A 23,585-nucleotide genomic window follows, 5' to 3' on the forward strand; every position below is an offset into this window, starting at 1 on the left:
GCGTGACCCTGGACCTCGACCCTCCCTCCCTGTGCCTCAGTTTCTCCTTTGGGGCAGTAGACTAGAGCGCCAGGGCCCCCCAGAAAGGAGCTCTGGTGGCTAGTGTGAAAGAGCCTGTCTGGATACTCATATCTGGACAGACTGACCTTGTTATATATTACATTTGGCCTCACAATGTCCCCTGATCCTAAGCCTGCACATCCTGAACAGCCTCTGCCCCACACCCTCCCCAACACTGGAAAGTAAACTGGGTGTGGGTGCGGTCATTCTCAGGCACAGGAAGCAACAGGAGCAACACAGTCCACAGGTGGAAGAGGGTCTTGGCTAGTTTATTTTCTCTCTGGAGGGGTCTTCAGGGAGAGCAGTCCCGGCTGCTCAGGCTGTGGAGAGAGAGTGGGTCAGGGCGGTCAGGGCCCAGCTTAGTCCAGAGGACCTCAGGGCTGGAAATCAGGGAGCAGATGCCCAGGTTGTGAGCTGCGAGGGTCCATACTGTGGCACTGGAGGGCAGGCCAGGAGAGGAAGGGTCGGGTAGAGCAGGGGAGCTTCCGTACCAGATGGGAGGGAGCGGCTCTTGCTGAATGGTGGCTGGGAAGGATCCTGGTCTGAGTCTGAGTCCCAGGAGAGGAACAGAGGGCTCAGGCCTCGGCGCCCTTTGTTGCCTGCGGGAGCGACAGGTGCAATTCTGGCCTTTCACCCACAAACCCTGAATGTGACCCTTGAGTGACATTGTGATCCAGGGCCAGTGTTCCTTTTGTCACTTAAATGTGACCCAACGTGATACCAAAGTATGACCTCAGTGATCCTTGAATACCCCACGGATCCTTTAAAAAGATCCCAGTGACCTTGAGTGACCCCAGGATGGAAATCCTTAATGGGACCCTAGAAGAAGCCCCAAAAGAGGTGATCCCCAAATATGGCCTCTGAACATGACCTCCATGTGTGAAACTGGAGAATGACCCCCCCACACACACACCCCAGAGTGCACCTCATCCCCCCTTACCCCCGAGGTTCAAGGCCCTGGGGAGGCCTGAGGACATGGTGAAGCCATCAAAGGAGTTCTGCAGCAAGTGCACAGCAGACCTGCGGGGAGATGGGGGCCTGGGGGCGCTGGGAGGCTCCCGATTGGTCAGGGCTGGGGCAGGGGGGCCACGGTGGGGACCAGGGGCCAGGGGTAGAGGTGCGTCCTGGGAGGAGAGGGAGGCCTGGACTCAGGTGGGTTCCAGGTTCTGGTAGTCGCTGCTTGAACTGATTGGTGGGAGGGCAAGGCAGATGAAAGTCAGGAGTCAGAGGTTAGGGTGGGAGCAGGGCATCACCATATGTCACTCAGCTCCTTTTGGAGGTCATCCCTCCAGGAGCCTCTGCCTCCTGGTGGCATCTCCTCAGTGGCCGGCCAGTTGGATGTCTCATACCCCTGCTGCTTCATCTTGGTCAGGACCTGAGGCCAGGGGGTGGCAAGTGTGTATGAGACAACAATGGTAATAACAGAAATGGTGAAAAGTGACCCTTCACTGATGATATGTCAGGCTGCCCTCAAAGTGTTTAGTATGCAGTTCATGCAGCTGCTCCTTCAGGTAGGGATACCGTGTCATACCCATTATACGGATGAGGACACTGAGGCCCAGAGAGGTCAACTGACTAGACCACAGTCACACAGCAGTTAAGTGGCAGAGCTGAGATTTGAACCCAGTCCTTCTGGCTCCTTCTGTGGGGACCCCAGTGTGACGGCGGAGGCCGGCAGAGATTCCCACGTCCCCAGATCTCACACAGGGTCCCACCCTCTTTGCTCACCTTGCGGCACTTCACCTGTGTCTTCTGCATCTTCTGGATGTTCACCAGGTTCTCTGTGATCTCGTCCTCCTGAGCCTCTGTGGGGGGAGGGGACTCAGGGGGGCCAGAGCAGCAGAAGGACCCCCCTTCTGGCCGTGGGCTCCAGGCACTCACGGAGCTTCTGATAGATGAAGGTCACCTCCTCCCGCACCAGCTCCAGCTCCTCCCACAGGAACTTCTTGCTGAGGGGACAGTGCAGCCTAGACCCACATTCCCTGCTCAGCCTTTGACCTCCTATTTCCTGGCCTTCTGGCCTCCCATTTGCCCACCTGCCTCCTCAAGCCTCCTCCAACTCTCATGTTCCCATCCCCCCCAGGATCTGTCCCCTCCCCCAACCTCCCTGCCCACCTTGCCCTTCCTACCTCTACTCCCCCACCTCCAATCCCCCAGCCCCTTGTGCCCTCCTCCTGACCTCCAGCCTCCCATTCTCTCAGCCTCTCATTGCCTGGCCTCCGTCTCCCCACCTTCTGCCCCTCTGACCTCCCATACTCCCCAGCCTCTGCCACTCTCAATCTCTCCTCCCTCCAGCTTCCCATATCATGTCCAGTTTCCTGATCTCCTGGCCTCCCTCCCCATCCCATCTCCAGCTTCCTGTCTTCCTCTTCCTTCCTCCTGCCTTCTGGCCTCCCAGCTTCCCACACCTTCTCACTGCCTCCTCCTCCCCCCATCTTGTCCCTCAAACCTTCCATGGCCCCTAGGTCCCCTTATCCAGGCCTCTCCCATTTGCCTCATCCCACATCCCACCTCTGGCTCCCGCTCCCTTCCCTCCCTTCCCTCCCCCAGCTTCCAGGCTGCCCTCCTGGTGATGCCCACCTGTCCCGGATCTCCTGGGCCAGCAGCTGCAGGCAGCGAGTGGTGCGGGCCCTCTGCACCTCCTCGCTGTCACGCAGGGTCTTCTGTAGTCCCTGCAGGCCTTGAGCTAGGGCCCCATACAGCTCCTGCCGTCCCTGCTCCATGCCCCACTTGTGTCCCTCCTTCTCTGTCTGGCGGCTCATAGGACTCAGAACCTCTGCAGATTAGATGGGATCATGACTGAGCCCCAACCACACCTGAGCCCAGCTTCGAATCCAGCTGGCCCCAACCCTAGCCAGACCCTGACCCTGACCCTAGAGTCACCCAACTTCTTTCACCCTGGGCTAACCCAGCTGACCCCAACAGGACCAGCCTCCAGCCTGACTTTGACCCTTGGCCAGTCCTCACCTTCAAGCTGTTGGATCTTGATTTGCTGCAGGCAGCTCTCCTTCTCCAACATGGTCACTGAGTGGTTTAGGAACTCGAAAGCCTGTGGGGAAGAGGTCAGGAGCAGGGAGCAGGGGAACAGGGCCAGAGGTCTCCGAGGACGGGGCAGAGGAGCCTCACCTTGGTCTGGGCCTGTAGCTGGCTCTTGAGTGACTCCAGTTCGCAGTGCAGGAGCTTCTGGGAGTCAGGAATCATCATGGTGGACTTAACTATGAGCAGAGTTAAGGGTCAGACGAGGCTAGGAGGAGTGGGGGCAGGGGCAAGGTCAGGTCAGAGGTCAGCAGAAGCTCAGGGGAGGGCAAGGGGCAGGGGCTCAAGTAAAGAGCTGGGGTCTGTTGAGGCTGAGGTAGAGGCAGGAGTGGGGGACAAGGTCAGGGGCAAGACTCAGCTGAGGCTGGGGCAGGGCTAAGTGGGTAGCGGTGGTGTGGTTCCTCTCAGGCTAGGGCAGAGGGTAGAGGTAAGAACTGGCAGGTCTTCCGCACATAGTCTTGTCGGGAGGGAGGGTTCTCACCTTTGACTTTGGAAGAGTTGGTCTCCAAGGGCTTCTAGGAAAGGGGGACATGAGGGTAGTAGAAATTCATCCCTGTGCTTCTCTTTGCACACCCCAACCCATTGTGTGGGGGTTGGGTATGAGTTGGGTCAGCTGAGTGCTGGGTGTACCAGACCCCGAGTGCTGGCAAAGCTGCCTCCATGCGTGTGTGCACCCTTCCCCCACCAGCCCACATATGGTCAGAAGCGTACTTGTGTGGTTTGTCCCCTGTCCCCGAAAGCACCCCTGCAGAGCCCTGTCTCTGTCCAGGGCTCAGGTAATGGCCCTCCTCCTTAAGGGCAAACGACATAGACAATGTCTCCAGGGAGCTCCAACAGCCCCGAAGCACAACCGCACACGATCTTTGAAACATAACTACAGCCACACAAGCTCAGACACAGCCACACACACCAGGTGCTTAAGACCTTCAGGGCGTCCACTCACACCCAACTCGGACACACAAGCACAACCAGACACGCAGGCCGTCATACCCAGAAACTATCACAGACAAGACTTCACTAAGAAACACAATCACAGGGGCGCCTGGTGGCTCAGTGGTTAAGTGTCTAGACGCCTTCAGCTCAGGTCATTCGGCTCAAGTCATGATCCCAGGGTCCTGGGATCGAGCCCCGCATCGGGCTTCCTGCTCAATGGGGAGTCTGCTTCTCCTTCTCCCCACTCCCCCTGCTTGTGTTCCCTCTCTCGCTGTGTCTCTCTCTGTCAAATAAATAAATAAATAAATAAATAATCTTTAAAAAAAAGAAAGAAACACAATCACACATCCTCTCCATTCATCCCTTCATCCATTCATTTAAGACATTTTTAGTGTGGGTTGGCTGAGCATTGGGTGCTGTTCTGGGTGCTGAAGTCACACAATGTGAAGGTTCCTGAGAAAGACCCCCCCAAGGCCCCCTCCCTAAGCCCCACAGCAGTAGATTGTGGTGTGGGTTTCCCCGGGTGGGGGTGACCTTAGCAGTGTTATGATGCCTCTTCAGAAGGTCCTGGTCATTACACTGCTCCTCTGAGTCTGGGTTCAGGAAGATGGAAGACCCATATGACTGAGGCTCCAAGTCCCTCTCTAGCCTCCAGTCTATAATCGGCACTGTGTTCTCAGAAGCAGCTGGCCCCACGATCTCTGGCTCTGGGGCCCTGGACCAGTGAATCGTATAATCCAAGGTCTTGTCTGAGGAAGAACCTGAACGGGGGGCGGGGGGACGGGGGGTTGGGGAAATGAAGGGGTGAGGGCTTTCTGAGGACCAACCCAGAGCACTCCAGCCCTCCCAGCTCCCCAGCCCCAGGGAAGCCCCTCAACAAACCCCAGTACTTGTCACACTTCCCGTTAGCAGGCAAACACCCGTTGGAGGGCAAGGGAGATGAGCAGTAGCAGGGCACAGAGTAGTCAGGATCCTGGGGTAGGCCAGCCAGAAGAGGGTCGCTTCAACAAGGGGGAACAGGGGGCTGCACTGAGACCAGCGCCCATGTCCTGACACGCCCAGACCTTCCCTAATAGCCCAGAGAGGCCTCAGCCCCGAACACAGGGCCTCCCAGTTACGGCAGGAGCAGAACCTGGATGAGAGATGATCCCAGCCCCAGGCATTGGGCTGGGTAGTGAGAAGAATCCAGAAGACCCCCACAGGAGAGAGTGAAGCCTCAGAAGAGCCTAAAAGCAAGAAAGGATCTTAACATTGGGCACTAATGGAAGGGCATTCCTGGCAGGAAACAGCATGGACAAAAGCTTGGAGGTGTGGAACCACATGCTCTGTGCTGGTAAATTCAGGATGGCTGAAGGTAGGGTCCAAGAGGAAGCAGGAGGAGGTTAGCAAGGCAGCTCAAGCAAGGCATTGCAAGCCAAGCAGGGAAGTTTATATCTGGCTCCCAAGGTAAGTGGGAGCCATGGAGTATGAGCAGGAGAGGCAGGGCATATCTATTCAGTAGATGTTAGCAGAATTGGGGCCGAAGGCCTGTGCTAGGTGAGGCTGGGAATGGGAGAAAAATTCAGCTCTGGGTCTCACATTCATACCCACTGTTCAACATTCCAGTGTTGTCAGAGCTGGCCCAGATGGAGACCTGGGGCAGGTCTGTCTGGAAAAACTTCCAGGTGAAGAGCATTTTGTCCTGAGTCACACTCAGCCAGAAAGCCCACTCTCTAGGGCTTTCTCTTCTGCCCTTGCTGGGCTGTCTGGTGTCCTTCCTCTGGCCCAGTCCTCCTGGAAGTCGGCTATACACCCTTCAAAACTCTACTCAACATTTCCTCTGTAAAAAATCCTTAATCCTTTTTTTAAGCTCATATTTTCTGAGCACCTCACTGAGTGCTAGGGACCATCCTAAGCACTCACTTCACACCCGTTTTATGATATAGGAGCTTTTCTTCTGCCTGAAATGTTCTGGGCTACCCCTTCCAGAATCACTGTCTCAGGAGGCCCGCACTTTCAGAGGCAGTACAGCATGATAAGTAAGCCAGGGGACTCTCCAGCTGGGTGGCCTGGGTTCGAATCCTAGCTCTGCCCCTTCCCGGCTGTGTGATGTTGGAGTGTTACCGAACCTCACCATGCCTCAGTGTCCCCAACTATAAAAATGGGATGCCATACTATCCACCTTACTGGGTAGTTGTGATTAAGTAAATTAATCTGTGCCAGCGCCTGACATACAGTAGTGGGACACTGTCCTCGAACGTCACACTGAGAACCTGGGAAACCGGACCAAAGGAGCCCTGTGAGGCTTGAAAGGGAAAAGAGAAGATGCATTTCTGAGTGCCAACTGCAGGTAGGTCCCCAGTCGAGCCCCCCTCCCTTCCCCTTAACCTTCCCCCTTCCCCTCCCACATCAACTGTTTCTCCCGCTGTCTCCGGGAGAATTCTTGGGAGGAAGGGGGCGGGGTCATTAGCCTGAGCCCCGCCCCCCCGGGGCGAGAATCCTGCGCCCGCCGGGCTCCAGACCCCCTTCCACCCCCACCTACCACATACCACCTGCTCATGCTCTCCCCTCAAGGACCGCGAAGCCAGTCCCCAGCTGTGACGCTGAAATTTGATCCCGTGGGGACACCATCGCATTAAAACGCGCAAAGCCTAAAGGCAGAGTCACAGAGAGGGGTGGGGCTGACATTTTAGCTCCGCCCCCGCCGATGCAGCCGAAGGTCTTATTGGCGCCTTCCTGCCTCCGCAGATCTTAGGAGCCGCGGTGTAATTGGATAAAAGCCAGACTAGGGGGCGGGATTCCAGCTGGTTTCCGCTAATCGATTAGTCAATATCTAAGAGGGTGGTACGGAAGGCGGCAGATCTACGATCCAATTGGCTTCGGGTTTAGTTGGGAGGCGGGGAGAATTCTTGGGAGGTGACTGAAGAGGTCCGCGGGCCGCCTGGGAGCACAGGAGTGAGGTAGCGAGCTCAGCCCACCCGGGCCCCGACATCTGGCCCCGGCAGTACTGTTCTCGGACTCCTGGGTGCTAAGGGTTGAGGTCTGGGTGCAATGATAGGGTCGGTGTCCTCAGAATGAAATTTGGGGTTTCCTGGGATTAGATGGGGTTTCCGGGGGTGCTTTGGGGTTCTTCCTGGTGATATTTGGGATCCTGAGATGAGAGCCGGAGTCTTTACTGTTAGAATTAGGTCCTCGGCTAATTCTTGGGAGTCACTGGGGGGATATCTGAATACCCAGGGCTGCGAGTTTGAGCTGCTGGGGCTAACTGAAATTTCAGGTCTCGGAGGCAGCGTGGATGCTGGGGTCCAGAGAGCATGAGATCTTGAGGGCTGACATTTGGAGAGATGGGGTTGGAGGTTGTCTCAGGATTGTTCTGGGTCTTCCCCCACCCGCAATCCCGGGCTGGTATCCCTTGATCTCTCTCTCTCATGGGTTGGCCGTGATCCTGGCCTTGAGCAGGCTCACAGGCTGAAGACCATGGGGCAAAGGTAAAACTCTGAAACACCCGGTGCCTCTTTCCCAGGCCTGCAAGATGGAGGAAGGTGGGAATCCAGGAAGCCTGACTAAGATGGTCCATCTACTGGTCTTGTCGGGGGCCTGGGGCATGCAAATGTGGGTGACCTTCATCTCAGGTAGGGACCCTCCACCTGGACATCATGGGTACCCAGGGCGGAGACAAGAATGAGAAGGGGGGCCTGGAAGTGTCCTAACAGGCGTGTGGTCCCCTGTACCCCACAGGCTTCCTGCTTTTCCGAAGCCTTCCCCGACATACCTTCGGCTTCGTGCAGAGCAAACTCTTCCCTTTCTACTTTCACATCTCCATGGGCTGTGCTTTCATCAACCTCTGCATCTTGGCTCCACAACATGCCTGGGCTCAGCTCACATTCTGGGAGGCCAGCCAGGTATGCGGGCTTGGGCTCCACTGTCCTCTGGAGACTCGTTCCCAGGACCCCACTGAGCACCTATGGCTACACCTTCGTGAGAATTAAAACAAACAAGCAACTGCACCTTCCTGGTGGATACGAAGCTGGGCTCTGAATACCCTTGAGCAGTGCACAGCCTGCACAACCATCCCTAGCAGCCCTATCTATCCCTCAGTGTCTCCCTGCTGGCTCCTGCTCCCTCTCTTTCCCCTGACTGGGCCTGCTGCCAAGTTGTGGTGACTCAGCTGGGTTGGGGTAGTGACCCCAGCTCATTGTTTAAAAACCAGCCTGACTGGGAATTTACAGTCCCCCACTCCTATCCACACATTTTCTCACCCATGAGGAAGGGAACCATCTCTGCATCTCGTATTTCTCTATCCTGCCCTCCCCCTGCCCCCATTATGTTCCTCAGATGTGGGCAGGTAAGGCCTGACAAGGGTTTCAAGAATAATCCCAAAGATACAGGAGAGGATTTGGGGTAACTAGAACTTCAAGGACTTTCTGTTCACTCCCTGTGGACCCAATCTCAGCTTCTGGGGTCTGGGCAGGGACCATAGAGGAGATGGGCCCTGTCTTAGGCTCTCTTTTGGGGGAACAGTTACGGTTCTTTGTCCCAATTTGGGAAAGAGAGGTTCTGCCCAGAGATACCCCCACTTCTGGGGAGCAGGGGGTGGGGAGGAGACAAGGCTGCGTTGTGGAAATTCCAGTCTGGGTATCAGAGGAGGAGAGGCTCAGGGTTTTTTGGGGGTGGGGGGAGGTGAACAGAGGAGACAGTGATGGAGCCTTTCCTTGGGAGCTGCTGGTTTCAGGGTATGAAAGCTGGAGCTCTGTTTGGACGGGGTTTGGGAAGGACAGGGAGGCCTAGCTTTGACCGAATGCAGTCTTCCACCCCGCTCTGGGCTTTGAGGATGCAGGAGGACCCTCCCTAGGAGCCCTCCCACCGCCCAGGCGTGACTCAGCTTGTCCTCCTTCCACCACCCTACCAGCTCGGCCTACTGCTTCTGAGCTTCACGCTGTCCACCGTCAACGCCCGCTGGCTGGAGCCCCGCACCACAGCTGCCATGTGGGCCCTGCACAGGGTGGAGAAGGAGCGGGGTCTGGGCGGGGAGGTGCCTGGAAGCCACCAGGGCCCCGACCCCTACCGCCAGCTGCGGGAGCAGGACCCCAAGTACAGTGTCCTCCGCCAGACCTTTTTCCGCTACCATGGTCTGTCCTCCATTTGCAATCTGGGCTGCCTCCTGAGCAATGGGCTCTGCCTTGCAGGCCTTGCCCTGGGTCTCAGGAGCCTCTAGCACCCACTTCCGCTCTGGCCCTGCTGAGGCCCCAAATGTTAATAAAACACTTCTTTGGAAATGCCTGCTGTCATTTTTCTCCAACTGGAAAGCAGGCGCAGGGGTGGACAAAGGTAGAGCTGAGGGCCTTCATTACCACATTCATGTGGCTGGATTTCGAGTGTTAGCTATTAACTGGCCTGAAGCTCTTCCTATAATGGTGCTCATTTATTGAGCACCTGCTGTGTGCAAGGCGCGGTACTAACCATCGCACATACCGTGTATTATTGTAACAATAGCTGACTCCGAGCCCCAGGGGACAATCAGATTTCCCAACCCGTCGACTTTGGGGATGGCCACATGACTAGCTTTGGCCAAGGACGTGTGAAGAGAGTCACTTGCAAAGAGATGTGTACAAGGCAGTGCATGATTAGCTACATTTTTCCTTCATCCACGTGGCCCTTGGTGGGAGCTATTATCGTTCCCACGAAGCAATGGGGACTCAGAGAAGTTCAGCAGGTGGCTTCAGATGTAGTTGCTGGGATTTGACTCCAGCAAAGCCTGCAGATCTTCTCATGGCTTGAAAATTCTGGGGCCTCACCTGAGCCCGGATGCCAAGTTTCCTCATTGTGTGGCCTCAGGCACAGAGGTACCCTTCTCAGAGGCTCCCATTTCCTTATGTGGAAAAGGTTTGATTCTAAGGGCCCTTCAGAGTCTTTCGCAGGGACCAGCCCACTTTAGGGTCAGGCATCGCACTTTCTCGAGGCACTAGCTCAGATCAGAGCCCTCACACAGCCCTGTGAGGTAGGGATTCTTGTTATGGACCCCTGGACGACGGGCGCAACAGGCCCGCGAGGTTCAGTAACACGTCCAAAGTTAAACCGAGCTAGAAAGTGAGGGAGCTGGGATTCGAACCTGACTCCAGAATCCACGCGCTTCACTTCCATGCAAAGAGTAGGAGCTCGACAATATAGTTAGGAAAAGTGAAAAGTTTATTGTTGGGGAGCGGGCCCTAGGCTGCTCGGAGCTTGGTGCCGCTTCCAGCCCTTCCCCCCTCCCCGGCTTTCGCAAGCCCCGCCCCGGACTCGGCCCCGCCCCGCCCTCTCCCGGGAGCGGCCCCTCCTCCCCCGTCTGGGCGGAGCCGGCGCGGGATCCCGGCGGCTGCGGGCAGCGGCGGTGGCAGCGGCGGCGGCTGCGGGGTCGGCGTCGCGGCTGAGGCCAGGCCGCAGCGAGTTCGGAGGAGGAACGCCCGTGGGCAGCGCCCCCCCCGACGCGAGGTGACCCCTTCCGAGGGAGCGCACCCCGCCCCGCACCTCCGCGTCCCAGCAGGTTTGGGGGGCCGGGGGCTAGAGGGAGGGCCCGGGGCCCGGGGAACAAAGGCAGGCGGTGGGGGAAACGCCTCTTCCCTCGCCCCCACCCAGCTGGGCTCCTCGAGCGGCGTTAATGGGGCGCGGGCGGGGCAGAGAGCCCAGCTGGGAACAGGAGATGGGACCATATGGTGATGGGAGGAAGCTCCTGAGCCCCCCTGCACCGGCGGGGGCGCCCAAAATCCATCAGGGGAACAGGGCCGAGCCCTCCGGGGACCCTGATCTAGTGCCAGGCATGAGGGAGGGGGTGCTGAGGGTCAGGAAGAGGTGGGACCGGCTGACAGGTGGGCTGGGGCTGCGGGTGGGGTAAGGGCTCCAGCCTGGCAGCCCTGCCCAGCATGGGGAAAGGTTTCCTGCCTCTCGTCTTCCCCTCCTCGAACTCGTTCTCCCGGAACACCGGGTGGGGCCGAGGGCTGGGCAGGAAAGCGGGCAGGTTCGGTCCTCTTTTAAAATGGAAAAAAGCCCCACAGGCGGTTGAGAAATAGCTTTGCTAAGGGTTCCTCTGCCTGCGTGCCTTCCATTCACCCAGGCCTCCTGGAGCCCCCCTGCGCAGCTCAAGGAGTAGCCATAGGCAGCTGAGGAAACTGAGGCCTCGGGAGGCCGTGAAGCCTAAGGGGGGTGTCGGGGCCCAGATGAAGCAACCCAGCTGTGGGGACAGATTGCCAAGAAAGGAAGGATCGGGGTAGAGAGGAGTGGTGGTGGTGGGGTTCTTATTATGTGGCTTCCTTAGAGTTGAGGACTGTCACTGCAGCCTCTGGGCTGGGGCTGGGGTGAGTCAGCCCTAACCCGAAGGAGACGGGGCCCACCCCTTTGACAAACAGAAGGTGGCAGGACCCATTTGGGGCTAGAGCTGGGCTTTAAACCTGGGCCGTATCCACTAAAACTCCCTTCCCCGTGGAGGCCAGGGATGGAGTTAAACTCAGCGTTGGCGGGGGCGGGGGGGTGTCAGGGCAGGTGTCCCTGCCAAAGTCAACACCCAGGCCCTGAGGGGGGCCTCTATCCAGCTGGCAGGCCCCCCTCCCCTCGGCCCACACCTGGGCCAAGCCAGCCGCTCACTCTGGGGCAAAGTCCACACCTGTACGTTTTGCAGGGTCTGGCTCCTCAGTGGCCAGAGGAGGCACTCCATATGCCCCCCACAACTTGAGCCCTGGCATTGAATAAGCCTCCCCATTTTCCAGAGGAGGACCCTGAAGGCCAGAGAGAGCAAGTGATGCCTCTGAGGTCACTGGGCCTCCAAGTGGCAGAGTCAGGATTTGAATCTGGGTCTGGTGTGTGCACTGGAGCCATTCCTGGTGTTTTATTTTTCTGCAGGGCTCCAGCTGCCCCCCCCCCCCCGTCCCCCAGAGGCTCTGTGCCAAGATGGCATCAGCCGGAGACCCCCCAACAGGCCCGCGGGATGCAGCCGACCAGAACTTCGACTACATGTTCAAACTGCTGCTCATTGGCAACAGCAGTGTGGGCAAGACGTCCTTCCTGTTCCGCTATGCGGACGACTCCTTCACGCCTGCCTTCGTCAGCACCGTGGGCATCGACTTCAAGGTCAAGACGGTCTATCGCCATGACAAGAGGATCAAGCTGCAGATCTGGGTGGGCCAGGCGGCGACTGTGGATCTGGGGCAAGGGACAGGGCTCTGCGTGCTGGCCCAGGAGGGGGCTGGGGTTCCTCCAAGGAAGTCCATGATAGGGTGGAGGGCTGTACAGAGGGGCCCCGGGTGAGCGAGAGTGGGCCAAAGTGAGGGAGGAGGCTTGGGGTAGATGTGAAAGGTGGCAGAGGGGGTGGGGGGAGTTATCTATGAGGTGAATTCATCAGGATGAGGATATGCCCTGCCCTATAGGGTCTGAGGGGCAGAGAGTGCTAACCCGAGGCGGGTTAGAAGTCCTGGTGACCAGTGGGGAAGAGGTTTGGGTACCATCCCAGGATCCCCCACAGAGCCTGTGGGCTCCTCAGAGGCTCTCACTCCCAACATGGCCGCCGATAGCGATTATCATGGTATTGCACACCAGGGTGTCCGCCCCGAGATGGTACTCTCTGGCCCAGGTGGCTCTTGCATGGGGTCACTAAGTCTGTTCTTGGAGATGAGGTACAAGTCTGTGAGAGGCCACTGACCCCTGAGACTGGGAACTCCTCAGAGGCAGGGCCATGCCTCCCGTCAGACTGGGGCTGTGAGCACAGGGGGGTGGCCCGCTTAGGGCCCTGCGGGGGTTGGGTGGGGAACAGGGTAGCTTCTGGTGGTCTGACCCTGCGGTGTGCCTAGGACACGGCGGGCCAGGAGCGCTACCGCACGATCACCACGGCCTACTACCGCGGAGCCATGGGCTTCCTGCTCATGTATGACGTTGCCAACCAGGAGTCCTTCGCCGCCGTGCAGGACTGGTGAGTGCTCGTGGACCAGTGACACCCTGACCATCGCCCTCTCCCCCTGACTCTCCATTTCTAGCCTCATGGCCCTCAAACTCCACAGGGCCACACAGATCAAGACCTACTCCTGGGACAATGCTCAGGTGATCCTTGTGGGGAACAAGTGTGACCTGGAAGATGAGCGGGTCGTGCCTACTGAGGATGGCCGGAAGCTCGCCGATGACCTTGGTTAGTGCCCAGCCTGGGCCCCGAGCCCTGGACCTCCCAGAACTAAACCCCAATCCCCCTACCCCCACCCTTGGGTCCCGGGTCCAACCGCAGTCATCAACCCTCTGCCCTTTGAGGCTCCACTCAGGAAAAGAGCCACAGGTGTGCCACCTTCTGCATTTAATTTCAGAGAACTCAGTGACAGATACTGCCCGCCTCCCCGCTGCCCTGGGAACCCAGATCGGGCAAAAACATGGCCAGAAATGTATCCTCCAAACATCCCACCCACGTGGGAAGTGGCGAGTGTATCAAATCACAGCACTAAATATCTCACCATGGGGGAAGCCTCGAAGCATAAAGCACAGCCACACGGTAGAATACTACACAGCTGTGAAAAGGGGTGGACACGGTCTTTATGTTCTGCTATGGCAAGGTCTGTGGGATATAGGGCTAAGTGGGAAAAGCAAATTGCAGAGAGGTGGGCTTGACTGCTTCCTTTAGTCCGTAGCTCAGCAAATGTTTTCTTAAAGGGCCAGATCGGAAATATTTTTTATTTATTTATTTTTTATTTGACAGAGAGAGACACAGCGAGAGAGGGAACACAAGCAGGGGAAGTGGGAGAGGGAGAAGCAGGCTTCCCGCGGAGCAGGGAGCCCAATGTGGGGCTCGATCCCAGGACCCTGGGATCATGACCTGAGCCGAAGGCAGACGCTTAAGGACTGAGCCACCCAGGTGCCCCCAGATAGGAAATATTGAAGGTCATAGAATTTCTGTCACACACTTAGCTCTGCCTGAAAGCAGCCAGAGAGCTGACAGGAATGAATGTGACTGTCAGTAAACTTGGTTTACAAAAGTAGGCAATAGGCGAGATCTGGCCTGTGCCTCGAAGTTTGTTGGCCCCTGCAGGAGTGCCCGAGAAAACTCTGGAAGGATACAGAAGGATCTAGTAACAGTGGTGACCCGTGTGTGTGGCCGAGAACTGGGGACCAGGGCACCGGGATGGGAGGAGGAGTTTTCAGGCTACCTTTTTGAATCACATAAATGGAAATTTAGGCTAAAAGGAAATCTTTTTTTTTGTTTTTTAACATTTTATTTATTTATCTGAGAAAGAGAGAGAGTGCGCGCACGAGCACAAGTTGGGGGGAGGGGCGGAGTCAGAAGCAGACTCCCCACTGAGCAGGGAGCCCAAAGCAGGGCTCCATCCCAGGACCCCAGGATCATGACCTGAACTGAAGGCAGACGCTTTAACTGACTGAGCCATCCAGGCACCCCTAAGCTAAAAGGAAATCTTGCCTGGAGTATTCTAGTATTCTAAGCCCTCCATAGAACTTTCCTTGCAGGAGGCATTGTAACCACCACCATAGGGGAGGGTGGGTTAAGGACCCAGACTCAGGAGCTCGAATCCCATTCTGCAACCCATTAGCTGTGTGACCGTGGGCACATCACCTCCCCTCTCTGTGCTTCCATTTCTCCATCTGGAAAACAGAGTGAAAACCGTGTCTCCTTCAGAATGCTGTTAGAAAGATGAAATAAGCCAACACTGGCCCTGATTGAACATTAACGCATATTCTTTCTCTATCACTTTGTGATCTTGTATTGGTAACTTCAGCCGTCTGGGCCTGCACTTCCTCCTGTGTGAAATGAAGATTGTAACAGCCCCAGCTCATCAAGCTGTCATGGGGCCTAAATGAGTTATGACATATGAGGCCCATATCACACCGTCTGGTACACACGCAGTTGTAGCTAAGTGTTAGCGAGCATGATTGTGAACTGTTGTTGATGCTTGCCCACGAAACTCTAGGCACCCCATAATGGCCCACAAATCCTCAGATATTTATTATCTGGCCCTTTACGGAGAAAGTTCAGGGATCCTGGACTATACATAGTCTTCTTTCTCTTTTTTTCTTACCATCTATTTGTTGGACAAACTGGGTCTTTGTTCGATGGAATATCTCCCATTTGAGATCTGGCTCTTTGCTCCCTGGTGGTGTCATTTAACCTGTTCCTCTGTTCCCTGTGTTTTCTGGGAACTCCAGGTTGGGTCTCATTTCCAGGTATGATGGGGAGTCAGCCTTTGCAGCTGGGGCCTAGATCTCCAATTTGCCTAGAGTGGCGAAATCAGCTATGGTTTCCAGCCATGGGCTGGAATACTTGTGGATGTTGCCCCCACCTTGCAGAGAACATCTAGTGAATGGGGGTGAGGGGGCTTCCTACTCTGTCATTAAGTTTAAAATACTGGCATACAGAGCAGGAGACAGAATTTGACGCCAGTTTTGTAGGAAAAAAACAACACACGCATGCATGCGCGCACACACGCACATACTCCCTACAGACCCAACCCCAATAATTGTGTATTTATATTAAAAAAAAAAGTGGAAAGCAAAATATCAAAACACCAATAGTGGTTGTTTCTGGATGATGAGCTTACAAATAGCTTTTATATCCGTCTTGATATTTTTCAGTAGTTTCTAACTTCAGTGAATTTCTCCACTGAATATTGATAATCAGGAGAAAAAAGTATTAAAAAAAGAACTCAGGGGCGCTTGGGTGGCTCAGTCGGTTAAGCGTCCTCCTTCGGCTCAGGTCATGGTCCCAGGGTTCTGGGATCGAGCCCCGCATCGGGCTCCCTGCTCAGCAGGAAGCCTGCTTCTCCCTCTCCCACTCCCCCTGCTTGTGTTCCCTCTCTCGCTGTGTCTCTCTCTGTCAAATAAATAAATAAAATCTTAAAAAAAATAAAAAATATAAAAAGAACTCAGATTGAGGCAGAGCCACACACAGATAAGGATATGCCAGCCTTGCCTAGGAAGACAGTGGAGTGACATTGATGAGCACTAGGCTCGGAGTAAGAGATCTGAATTCATGGCCTGCCTCCATCATTCATTCAGTCAATCAATCAATCAATCAATCACTCAGCAAGTAGTTCCTGAGCACCTACTCTGTGCCAGGCACAAGACAAGGCAGACGGCAGTCCTGCCCTCCCAGAGCTGGCATTCCAGGAGCAGAGATGGAGAGTAAATGGGTAATTACATTTTTATAGTACAGCATGACAAGTGCTGGGATAGGGCCCTCTTTACCGTATGCTGTGTGTAATATGGCGGGCGTTTGTCTGAATTTCTGGCCCAACTTGGTGGGTGTGGTGGGGGTGGACCTATCAGGAACCATTCGGGGTAGCTCCCTGTAGGGAGAGCCTGAGCCAACCTTTTAGGGGTGCAGGAAGGATTGTCATGTACACCCTTATTGTTAGGTCGACAGCCCCCACTTTCTGCAGCTGAGGGATCATGGGCAAGTCCCCAAAGCCTTTGTACTACCTTCCACCTTTGGAAGGACAAGCTTTTTTAAATGAAAAATTTTTTTTAATTTTTTAATTTTAGTTTTGGCGGGGGGGGCGGGGAGGGAGAAGGAGCTGGGCTCGATCCTAGGACCCTGAGATCATGTCCTGAGCTAAAATTGAGAGTCTGATGCTTAACCAACTGAGCCACCCAGGCGCCCAGGACAAGCTTTTTGTTTTTAAATGAGAGACAAGTTAGGGCCGCCTGGGTGTTTGCTTCTTCTTATTTATTACTATCATTATTACCACTTAAAAAAAGAAAAAGATTTTATCTATTTATTAGAGAGAGCGAGCGAGGGCGCACACAAGGGAGGGACAGAGGAGGAGGGGCAGGGGGAGAGGGAGAAGCAGACTTCCCTGCTGAGCACGGAGCCCAATGCAGGGATCGATCCCAGGACCTCGGGATCATGACCTAAGCCAAAGGCAGATGCTTAACCAACTGAGCCACCCAGGCGCCCCTCATTATTACAACCTTTAGTATGTTCTGTAGGTCAAGACTGTGGGCATCGCATATGCCCCACAGACGCTGGGAAACCGCTGTTTGTTAAATGCCTGCTGGGCACCAGAACATTACTTGCTGGACTCTTGCAGCCATTGCTTTGTGACAGAGATTCCTGCAATAGTCCAAACCGGGGCAGATTTTTATCAGCATGAGCCTCATTCCCTTTTTACAGATGAGCCAGCTGAGGCTTCGAGAGACTTCGGCACTCAGCCAAGGTCCCACAACTGCATGAAGGGCAGACCTGGGCTTGGAAACCAGGTTTGGGTGATGCCCAGGCTCTGCCCTCCTGGGGTCACTAGTGTTCCCACCTTTTGTCCGTCCAGGTTTTGAGTTCTTTGAGGCCAGCGCCAAGGAGAACATGAACGTGAAGCAGGTCTTTGAGCGCCTGGTGGACATCATCTGTGAGAAGATGAATGAGTCCCTAGAACCCAGCTCCAGCCCGGGGAGCAATGGGAAAGGCCCGGCCTTGGGGGATGCCCCACCCCCTGAGCCTAGCAGCTGCAGCTGCTAGAGATGGTCCCCAACCCCTGCCCACCCCTTCCAGCCTTGGCAGGGACTGTGACTGAGGCATGAGCCACAAGGGCTGTTTCCAAGCTCAGGGCGCCCCCTTCCCTCTGTCAGCTGCCCCGGCTCCCGCATGACCTCCGACTTGCCCGAGCAGCCTTATCGCAAGCTCCAGACCCTGGGGATTCTGCACTGTGGGCAGAGTCTGGGTGCGTTGACATGCACGAGCTTGCCGCTTTTCAGGAATTCTAATGGAGGGAGCATGGGCAGCATGTCCCACCCCGTCTGGTGGAGGGGCCTCCACAGTGCCTTCTGGGGTTAGAACTCTTGTCCTCATCCATTCTGTGTTGGGGTTATTGCCTGGCATTCACAAGCTGGTCAAAGATGCTTCGTCGTCTTCCTCCTGCAGTGTGGGTCCTCAGAGTTCATTCCTGGGGAGGTGGAAGGTGAGTCCTTTCTCAGGGTCCCCTGGTGTGATCCCAGGCCCACCCGTGAACCTCCTTGGACCTCAAGCTTCCAAGGCGGGAAGGTGATTTTAGCCCTTGCAGACCCTTGCCTACTGGCCTGCAGATCCTCTGTCTATGAAAGCAGTATTAAAGCAGGTTTTCCCTTAGTAAAGGGGCAGGAAGTCAGAGGCCCACCCCCCCACCGGCTTCAGGGACTCCAGAAGTGCCTTCTGAGCTTCCCCAGGATTTCACATCACCCACGCCCCCGCCACTGTTTTGGCTTATCCACTGCAGCATCTCTGATCCCTGGATTGAATTCTGGAACCATGGGCCGCATCAGACTGGGCAGAGAATGGCCCAAGCTGTGGCGTTCCTGCTCGGGACTTTTTGCAGGGAGTTAACCTCAGAGCCGGGAGCCCCGGACCTCCCGCCCCTTCCTGCCTCTCCCAGGCCCCATTTAGCTGGTGATGTTTTAAGCAAGGTCTTTCCACATCTTCCATCCTGCTAGAAAAGGAAATTGAGCAATGTTCCTATCACCTGCTCTTGCTGGCGACTTGCCGATAGAAGGACTCGGGCTCCTCCCCCTCAAGGACCCTTGAAGACCCAGAGTCCTATTTCCTGAGCCATGTCATTGGTGGGGCCCAGAGAGGTGATGTTTCCTACTAATGGAGGAGTGACTCTAAGCGAGGCTATAGGGTTGGGCTGAAGGAGCAAGAAGGCAGGATTGGGTAATTACTGTTGCTACATGTGCTTCACGGACACAGCTTGGGAGTGGCAGGCTGATGGGGATGGGCTGGGAACCAGTCTCCCTGGTTGACACACGATCAGGGAGCCCACAAGGCTGGGCTCCCTAGCTGGTGGGGGCTCCTGCTGGGAGATTATGTGCAGTGTGGGGATCTCCATCTTGCTCTCCCCCCGACCCCACCCCAGCTCAGTGTCCTTCCTGCCCACCCAAGGCCAAACTCCAGTGGCATGGCACCCATTTTTGCCCCGGAATACCAACTAACATCCCATAATTTGACAGACACTGTGAAGATGGTCTAAACAGATGGTTTGTGTACGCCCCCGGCCCCTGCCACCAAAATGACTTGCTATAGCCTTAAAGATCTCAGCTTCCTCCTCCTGCAAGTGAGGAAGATCTGGTTCAAGTGGAACTTCACTCTTAGCCTTTATAGAAGCTCTACTTCGAATTTATTTCTAGAGGGCCCCATACATCCCTTGCCAAGGGCTGCCCTTAGAGCTTCAAAGAGAGGGTATCTGTAAGCCAGCAAGACAGATGACTGGTGAAATGGACAAGTTTCTGGAAACATACAGTGAGTTTGGGGAATGTTTGGGGGCAGGAGTCAAAAATGTTAGTTGCTTTAACATAAAGGGGAAATTAAAGGAGCTATTAAAAAAAACCCAAAACCTGTTAAGATGCACCATAGGCTGTCAAGATTCTGTAGGCCACCCCATTTTCCTTAAGCTGCTTGCCAAAAAAAAAAAAAAAAAAAAAAAAATGGTGGTTCAAAGTGCCATTACCTAAGGGATGAGCCAACTTGTCATAGCCCACATGATAAAAAATAGCTTTGGCTGTGCCCTGTACCTGACGTGAAGTAAGCCTTGTGTTTACACATGATTTTTGAACAGTTGAGCTTTAAGTAGCAACTGGGACAGGTAGCTTGCCTCTGGGTTTTCTCAAAATTGGGAATAATGTAGGAGAGGGTTTTTTGTTGTTTTTTTTTCTAAAAATAATGCAAGTTTTTATTTTATAATTTTGGGTGGGAGGCTTCACTCATGATGGTCTCTGGGGAACCAAAACCACTGTCCTGGGAGATCATGTGGGTGGGGGTGGTGGTACCTGGTCAGAGGGATGGAGATTTGTTGCGGGAAAACCACTTCTCAACTCCAGGGAGACCGGGGTCTGGGAAGGGAGCCTGAGGCTGGGTCCTATATTCTCACCATTTGCTTTTAGCAGCTCATCTTTCCACTGCCATGACCACGGTTTGGGGTTGGGGGTTTGGGGTTCTGCTTTTTCCTTTTCTTTCTTTCTTTGGCCTCCCCAGAGATCATGTTCTTGTAAGTAAGGGGTGAAATTTGGTCTCGGTGTTGAAGCGCTAATTCCATGAACTGGCTTCTCCCCTGCGATCCCAAAACACTACGGAGTGAGCTCTCGACTCAGTCATTTATGTACTGGATGTGGTTCTCCTGTGTAAGCGATTCCTTGATGTCCACTCGGAAAGACGAGCACTTTTATCCACAAGAGAAAATAAAGCCGTTATGCCCCGATGCAGTTGTTCTTTTATTGCCATTAGTAAAACGTGGTTTCCAGGAAGAGGGTGGTTGATTTACAGCCACGTAGATGGTTGGTCGAGGGCTATGTAATGCAGCAGAATCTGGATCAGGCTAGGGAGGAGGCTCAGGTCTGGGGCTGCCTCTAGCCAGGCCTCATGTCCACCACCTTGGCCCTGGAAAGTTTGCTGTGTGGTAGGGAGGATGATCTGTCCTCCCCACAACAGCCAGAGGGAGCCTGTGAATACCCAAGTCTTCCCATTGCTCCTCTGCTCAGAGCCCTCTGTGGCTCCCACTCAGAGTAAATGCCTGAGTCTTCCCTGCAGCTCACAAGGTCCTGTGTGATCTGACCTGTCACTTCCCTCAATTCTCCCCACTTGCCCCCCACATTTGCTCTGCTGCAGTCACATTGACCTTGCCGCTATTTGAACACACCAGGCCCCTGCCTCAGGGCCTTTGCACTGGCTGGTCCATCTGCCTGAAGTCAAATGGCCTTCTCACTCACCCCCTCTTTCAGGTCTTTGTGCAAATCTCACCTTCCCATTGGCCCCCTTTCCCTCCTCTCCCCTCCCTGTTTAGTACTGCAACCTCTCCACAGCCATTTCTGATGTCCCCTTCCCTGTGTCCTCCTCCCCATAGCCCCTAGAATCAAAACTACTATATACTTGTTATTATATATTTATATATATAATTATATATAGATATTATATAGATATATAGATATTTACTTGTTTAACTTAAACAAGTGTCTCTTTCAATATAATACCAGTCCCTCAAATGCAGGGATGTTTTATTTTTCACCACCACACCCAGCTCAGTTCCTGTTTGTTAGAATAAAAAAGAAATATTTGGTTTTTGTCCCTGGTTCCTGGCACACAGCTCCTAAAACCCTTGGGATTTCTGGAGTGATAAGAGCGTCTTTTGTATGCTAATGAGAGGCCTGGTGGCGGGGAGTCTCTAGGTAGCTTCAGGAGGGGGGCTGGTCTCCAGAAAGACCACACCACGACTAGAGGGTGGGAACAATGAACCCAGCCCCCTGACCTTAAAGTGGAGGGGAGACAAGCTGGAGATGGAGTTAATCACCAATGGCCAATGATTTTATCCATCATACCTGAGTGATGAAACTTCCATAAAAAGCCTAAAAAACAAGGAGCACCTGGCCGGCTCAGTTGGTTAAGTGCCTTTGGCTCAGGTCATGATCTCAGGGTCCTGGGATCAGCCCCACGTTGGCTCCCTGCTCAGCCGGGAGTCTGCTCCCTGCCCCCTCCCCGCTCAAAAGGCAGAGAGCTTCTGGATTAGAAACACATCAAGGTGCTGGGAGGGTGGCATGCCAGGAGAGGACATGGAAGCTCTGCACGCCTCCTCCATACCTTACCTGCACGTTTGGCTGTTCCTGATTTATATATCCTTTCATAATCAACTAATAATAGTAACTAAAGTGCTTCCTGAGCTCTGTGAGATTCTAATTATCAAGCCTGACAATCTATCAAGACTTGTTGGGGCCCCCTGATTTTGGAGCCAAGTCAGTCAGAAGTATGGGTCCCCTGGCATCTGAAGTGGGGGCCGTCTAGTCGGACGGAGCCCTAAAGTTTGTGGTATCTGCCTCAAACACCGGGTAATGTCAGAGTTGAACTCTAGGACACCCAGTTGGTGCCCGGAGAGAATCGTTTGGTGTGAAACCCCTCCACACACACACACACACACACACACACACACATTTGATGTCAGAAGTGTCGTCAGTAAAAATAGTTCATTTATGACTTAGAGCCGGCGCACCCTAGACGTTTGTTGAGTGAATGTATGAACTGCAGAGCTCAAGTGGGAGCTAGATCCACGGACTCACATACTGTCCCAGGCTTCTCAACTGCTCTCTGTGCCTTTGCTCTGCAGCCTTGCCCTCGCGAGGTGAGGTGAGCTTCAGGGGAACTGGTCATCTTATCCCAAGTCCCCCAAACGAGTACCCGCGGCCACCTGAACCCGAACGTCGGGCCGAGAGATGGAACGTGCTGATTGGCTGGCTGAGACCACGTGACGGCCCTACTTAGGGACAGACCTCGGAGAGGTGGGCTGACTCCAAAGGAAACTGGTGTGTTCTTTCCCGAAGCAGGAGGCGATTGCAGCAATAACAAATACAACATGTGCTCATTTTAGCTTCCTCAAAATCAGCCCCCCCAAAGAAAGATGGAAAGATCAGATAAACCGCCATTCTGCAATCCCCAATGAAAGAACTGATTCAGGTAGTTGCAGTCATTGGATGAAGCCCTTGGATTATTTCTCAGCAGTGACCATGGCCCACCCTTAGATTCTGGGTGAATGTCAGAGTCCCCACACCCAGGCCCCATCCAATTAAATCAGAAGGTGGAAGTCGGGGTGCAGGCTTGGGTATTTTGTGAAAGTTCCCAGAGGGCTGAGAACCAGTGACTTACAGGAAAATATGGGGGAGGGAGGAAGAAGATCAAGGGTTCACAGTAGAAGCAAGGAATAAATCATGCTCTTTTTTTTTTTTAAGATCTTATTTATTTATTTATTTGAGAGAGAGAGAGGACAAAACGGGGGAGCAGCAGTGGAAGGAGAAGCAGACTCCCGGCTGAGCAAGGAGCCCCATGTAGGGCTCGATCCCAGAACCCCAGGATCATGACCTGAGCCAAGGCAGATACTTAACCGTCGGAGCCACCCAGGGGCCCCCATACTCTTTCTGCAACAAATCAAAGGTTGGTGGGGTGGGAGAAGAGGAGGACGAACCCAGAGCAGTGGTTCCCCCAGCATTTGTGCTTTAACAGAACATTCAGAGGATTCTAATGCACGCTCTAATTTGAGAACAGCTGGATTAGAATAAAAGGGATTTAGGAGACATGACAAGTAAACGTGATATGTGGACCTTATTTGGATCCATTGCAAAGAAACCAAATGTGTAAGTGCTGGGGGATGTAAAGTACAGCATGGTGACTAGAGTTAATAACACTGTATTACATATTTGGAAGTTACTAAGAGAGTAGATCTTAAAAGTTCTCATCACAAGAAAAAAGTTTGTAACTATGTATGGCAATGTTCATTAGACTTACTGTGGCCATCATTCTGCAGTGTATACTAATATCAAATCATGTTGTACACCTGAAACAAATATGTTACATGTCAATTATATCTCAATAAAAAACAAACAAGATGCCAAGAAATCAATGTAAAAAGACATTTTTGAGCCAATCAGGAAAATTCCGATTGTGGCCTGGGTGTTGAGTGATAACAAGGAATGGTTGCTAATTGTCTTAGATGTTGCCTTGGTCCATTTGGGCTGCTACTAACAGAATACCACAGACTGTGTGGCTTATAAACAAAAGACATTTCTTTCTCCCAGTTCTGTAGGCTGGGAAGTTCAAGATCAAGGTGCCAGGAGATTCAGTG

General features: G+C 54.1%; 3 protein-coding genes across 7 annotated transcripts; 2 read left to right on the forward strand and 1 right to left on the reverse strand.

Annotated features, from left to right (window-relative positions):
- Positions 1-283: 283 nt before the first annotated feature.
- On the reverse strand, positions 284-6,768 carry CCDC159 (coiled-coil domain containing 159). Of its 3 annotated transcripts, none has more exons than XM_064570677.1 (13): positions 6,558-6,768; positions 4,912-5,030; positions 4,564-4,790; positions 3,578-3,611; positions 3,187-3,275; positions 3,028-3,109; positions 2,641-2,836; positions 1,942-2,027; positions 1,789-1,865; positions 1,314-1,435; positions 1,001-1,080; positions 552-659; positions 284-380 (listed from the first exon to the last, which is right to left on the reverse strand). In XM_064570677.1, the coding sequence occupies exons 1-13, from the start codon at positions 6,566-6,568 to the stop codon at positions 376-378; spliced, it is 1,236 nt and encodes a 411-aa protein (XP_064426747.1). In that variant the 5' UTR covers positions 6,569-6,768; the 3' UTR covers positions 284-375. The 3 variants fall into 3 exon arrangements, with proteins under 3 accessions (XP_064426747.1, XP_054360006.1, XP_064426740.1); XM_054504031.2 differs by lacking the exon at positions 6,558-6,768 and adding an exon at positions 5,616-6,373 and having other exon boundaries at positions 1,942-2,009; XM_064570670.1 differs by lacking the exon at positions 6,558-6,768 and adding an exon at positions 5,616-6,373.
- TMEM205 (transmembrane protein 205) lies at positions 6,757-9,284 on the forward strand. 2 transcript variants are annotated; one of them, XM_045863882.3, is made up of 4 exons: positions 6,757-6,968; positions 7,532-7,640; positions 7,747-7,910; positions 8,918-9,284. In XM_045863882.3, the coding sequence occupies exons 2-4, from the start codon at positions 7,541-7,543 to the stop codon at positions 9,221-9,223; spliced, it is 570 nt and encodes a 189-aa protein (XP_045719838.1). In that variant the 5' UTR covers positions 6,757-6,968; positions 7,532-7,540; the 3' UTR covers positions 9,224-9,284. The 2 variants fall into 2 exon arrangements, with proteins under 2 accessions (XP_045719838.1, XP_045719837.1); XM_045863881.3 differs by having other exon boundaries at positions 6,937-7,067.
- A 1,048-nt stretch (positions 9,285-10,332) lies between these two features.
- On the forward strand, positions 10,333-23,354 carry RAB3D (RAB3D, member RAS oncogene family). 2 transcript variants are annotated; one of them, XM_045862960.3, is made up of 5 exons: positions 10,333-10,531; positions 11,881-12,156; positions 12,825-12,943; positions 13,032-13,156; positions 22,077-23,354. In XM_045862960.3, exons 2-5 carry the CDS (start codon positions 11,929-11,931, stop codon positions 22,229-22,231), a joined length of 627 nt encoding a protein of 208 aa, XP_045718916.1. In that variant the 5' UTR covers positions 10,333-10,531; positions 11,881-11,928; the 3' UTR covers positions 22,232-23,354. The 2 variants fall into 2 exon arrangements, with proteins under 2 accessions (XP_045718916.1, XP_045718915.1); XM_045862959.3 differs by lacking the exon at positions 22,077-23,354 and adding an exon at positions 17,289-20,183 and having other exon boundaries at positions 10,337-10,531.
- The last annotated feature ends 231 nt before the right edge of the window (positions 23,355-23,585 follow it).

The sequence above is a fragment of the Mirounga angustirostris genome, unplaced genomic scaffold (assembly GCF_029215605.1).
Source record: "Mirounga angustirostris isolate CCGP_5_RB_7025 unplaced genomic scaffold, mMirAng1.0.hap1 SCAF_1, whole genome shotgun sequence".
Classification (NCBI taxonomy): domain Eukaryota; kingdom Metazoa; phylum Chordata; class Mammalia; order Carnivora; family Phocidae; genus Mirounga; species Mirounga angustirostris.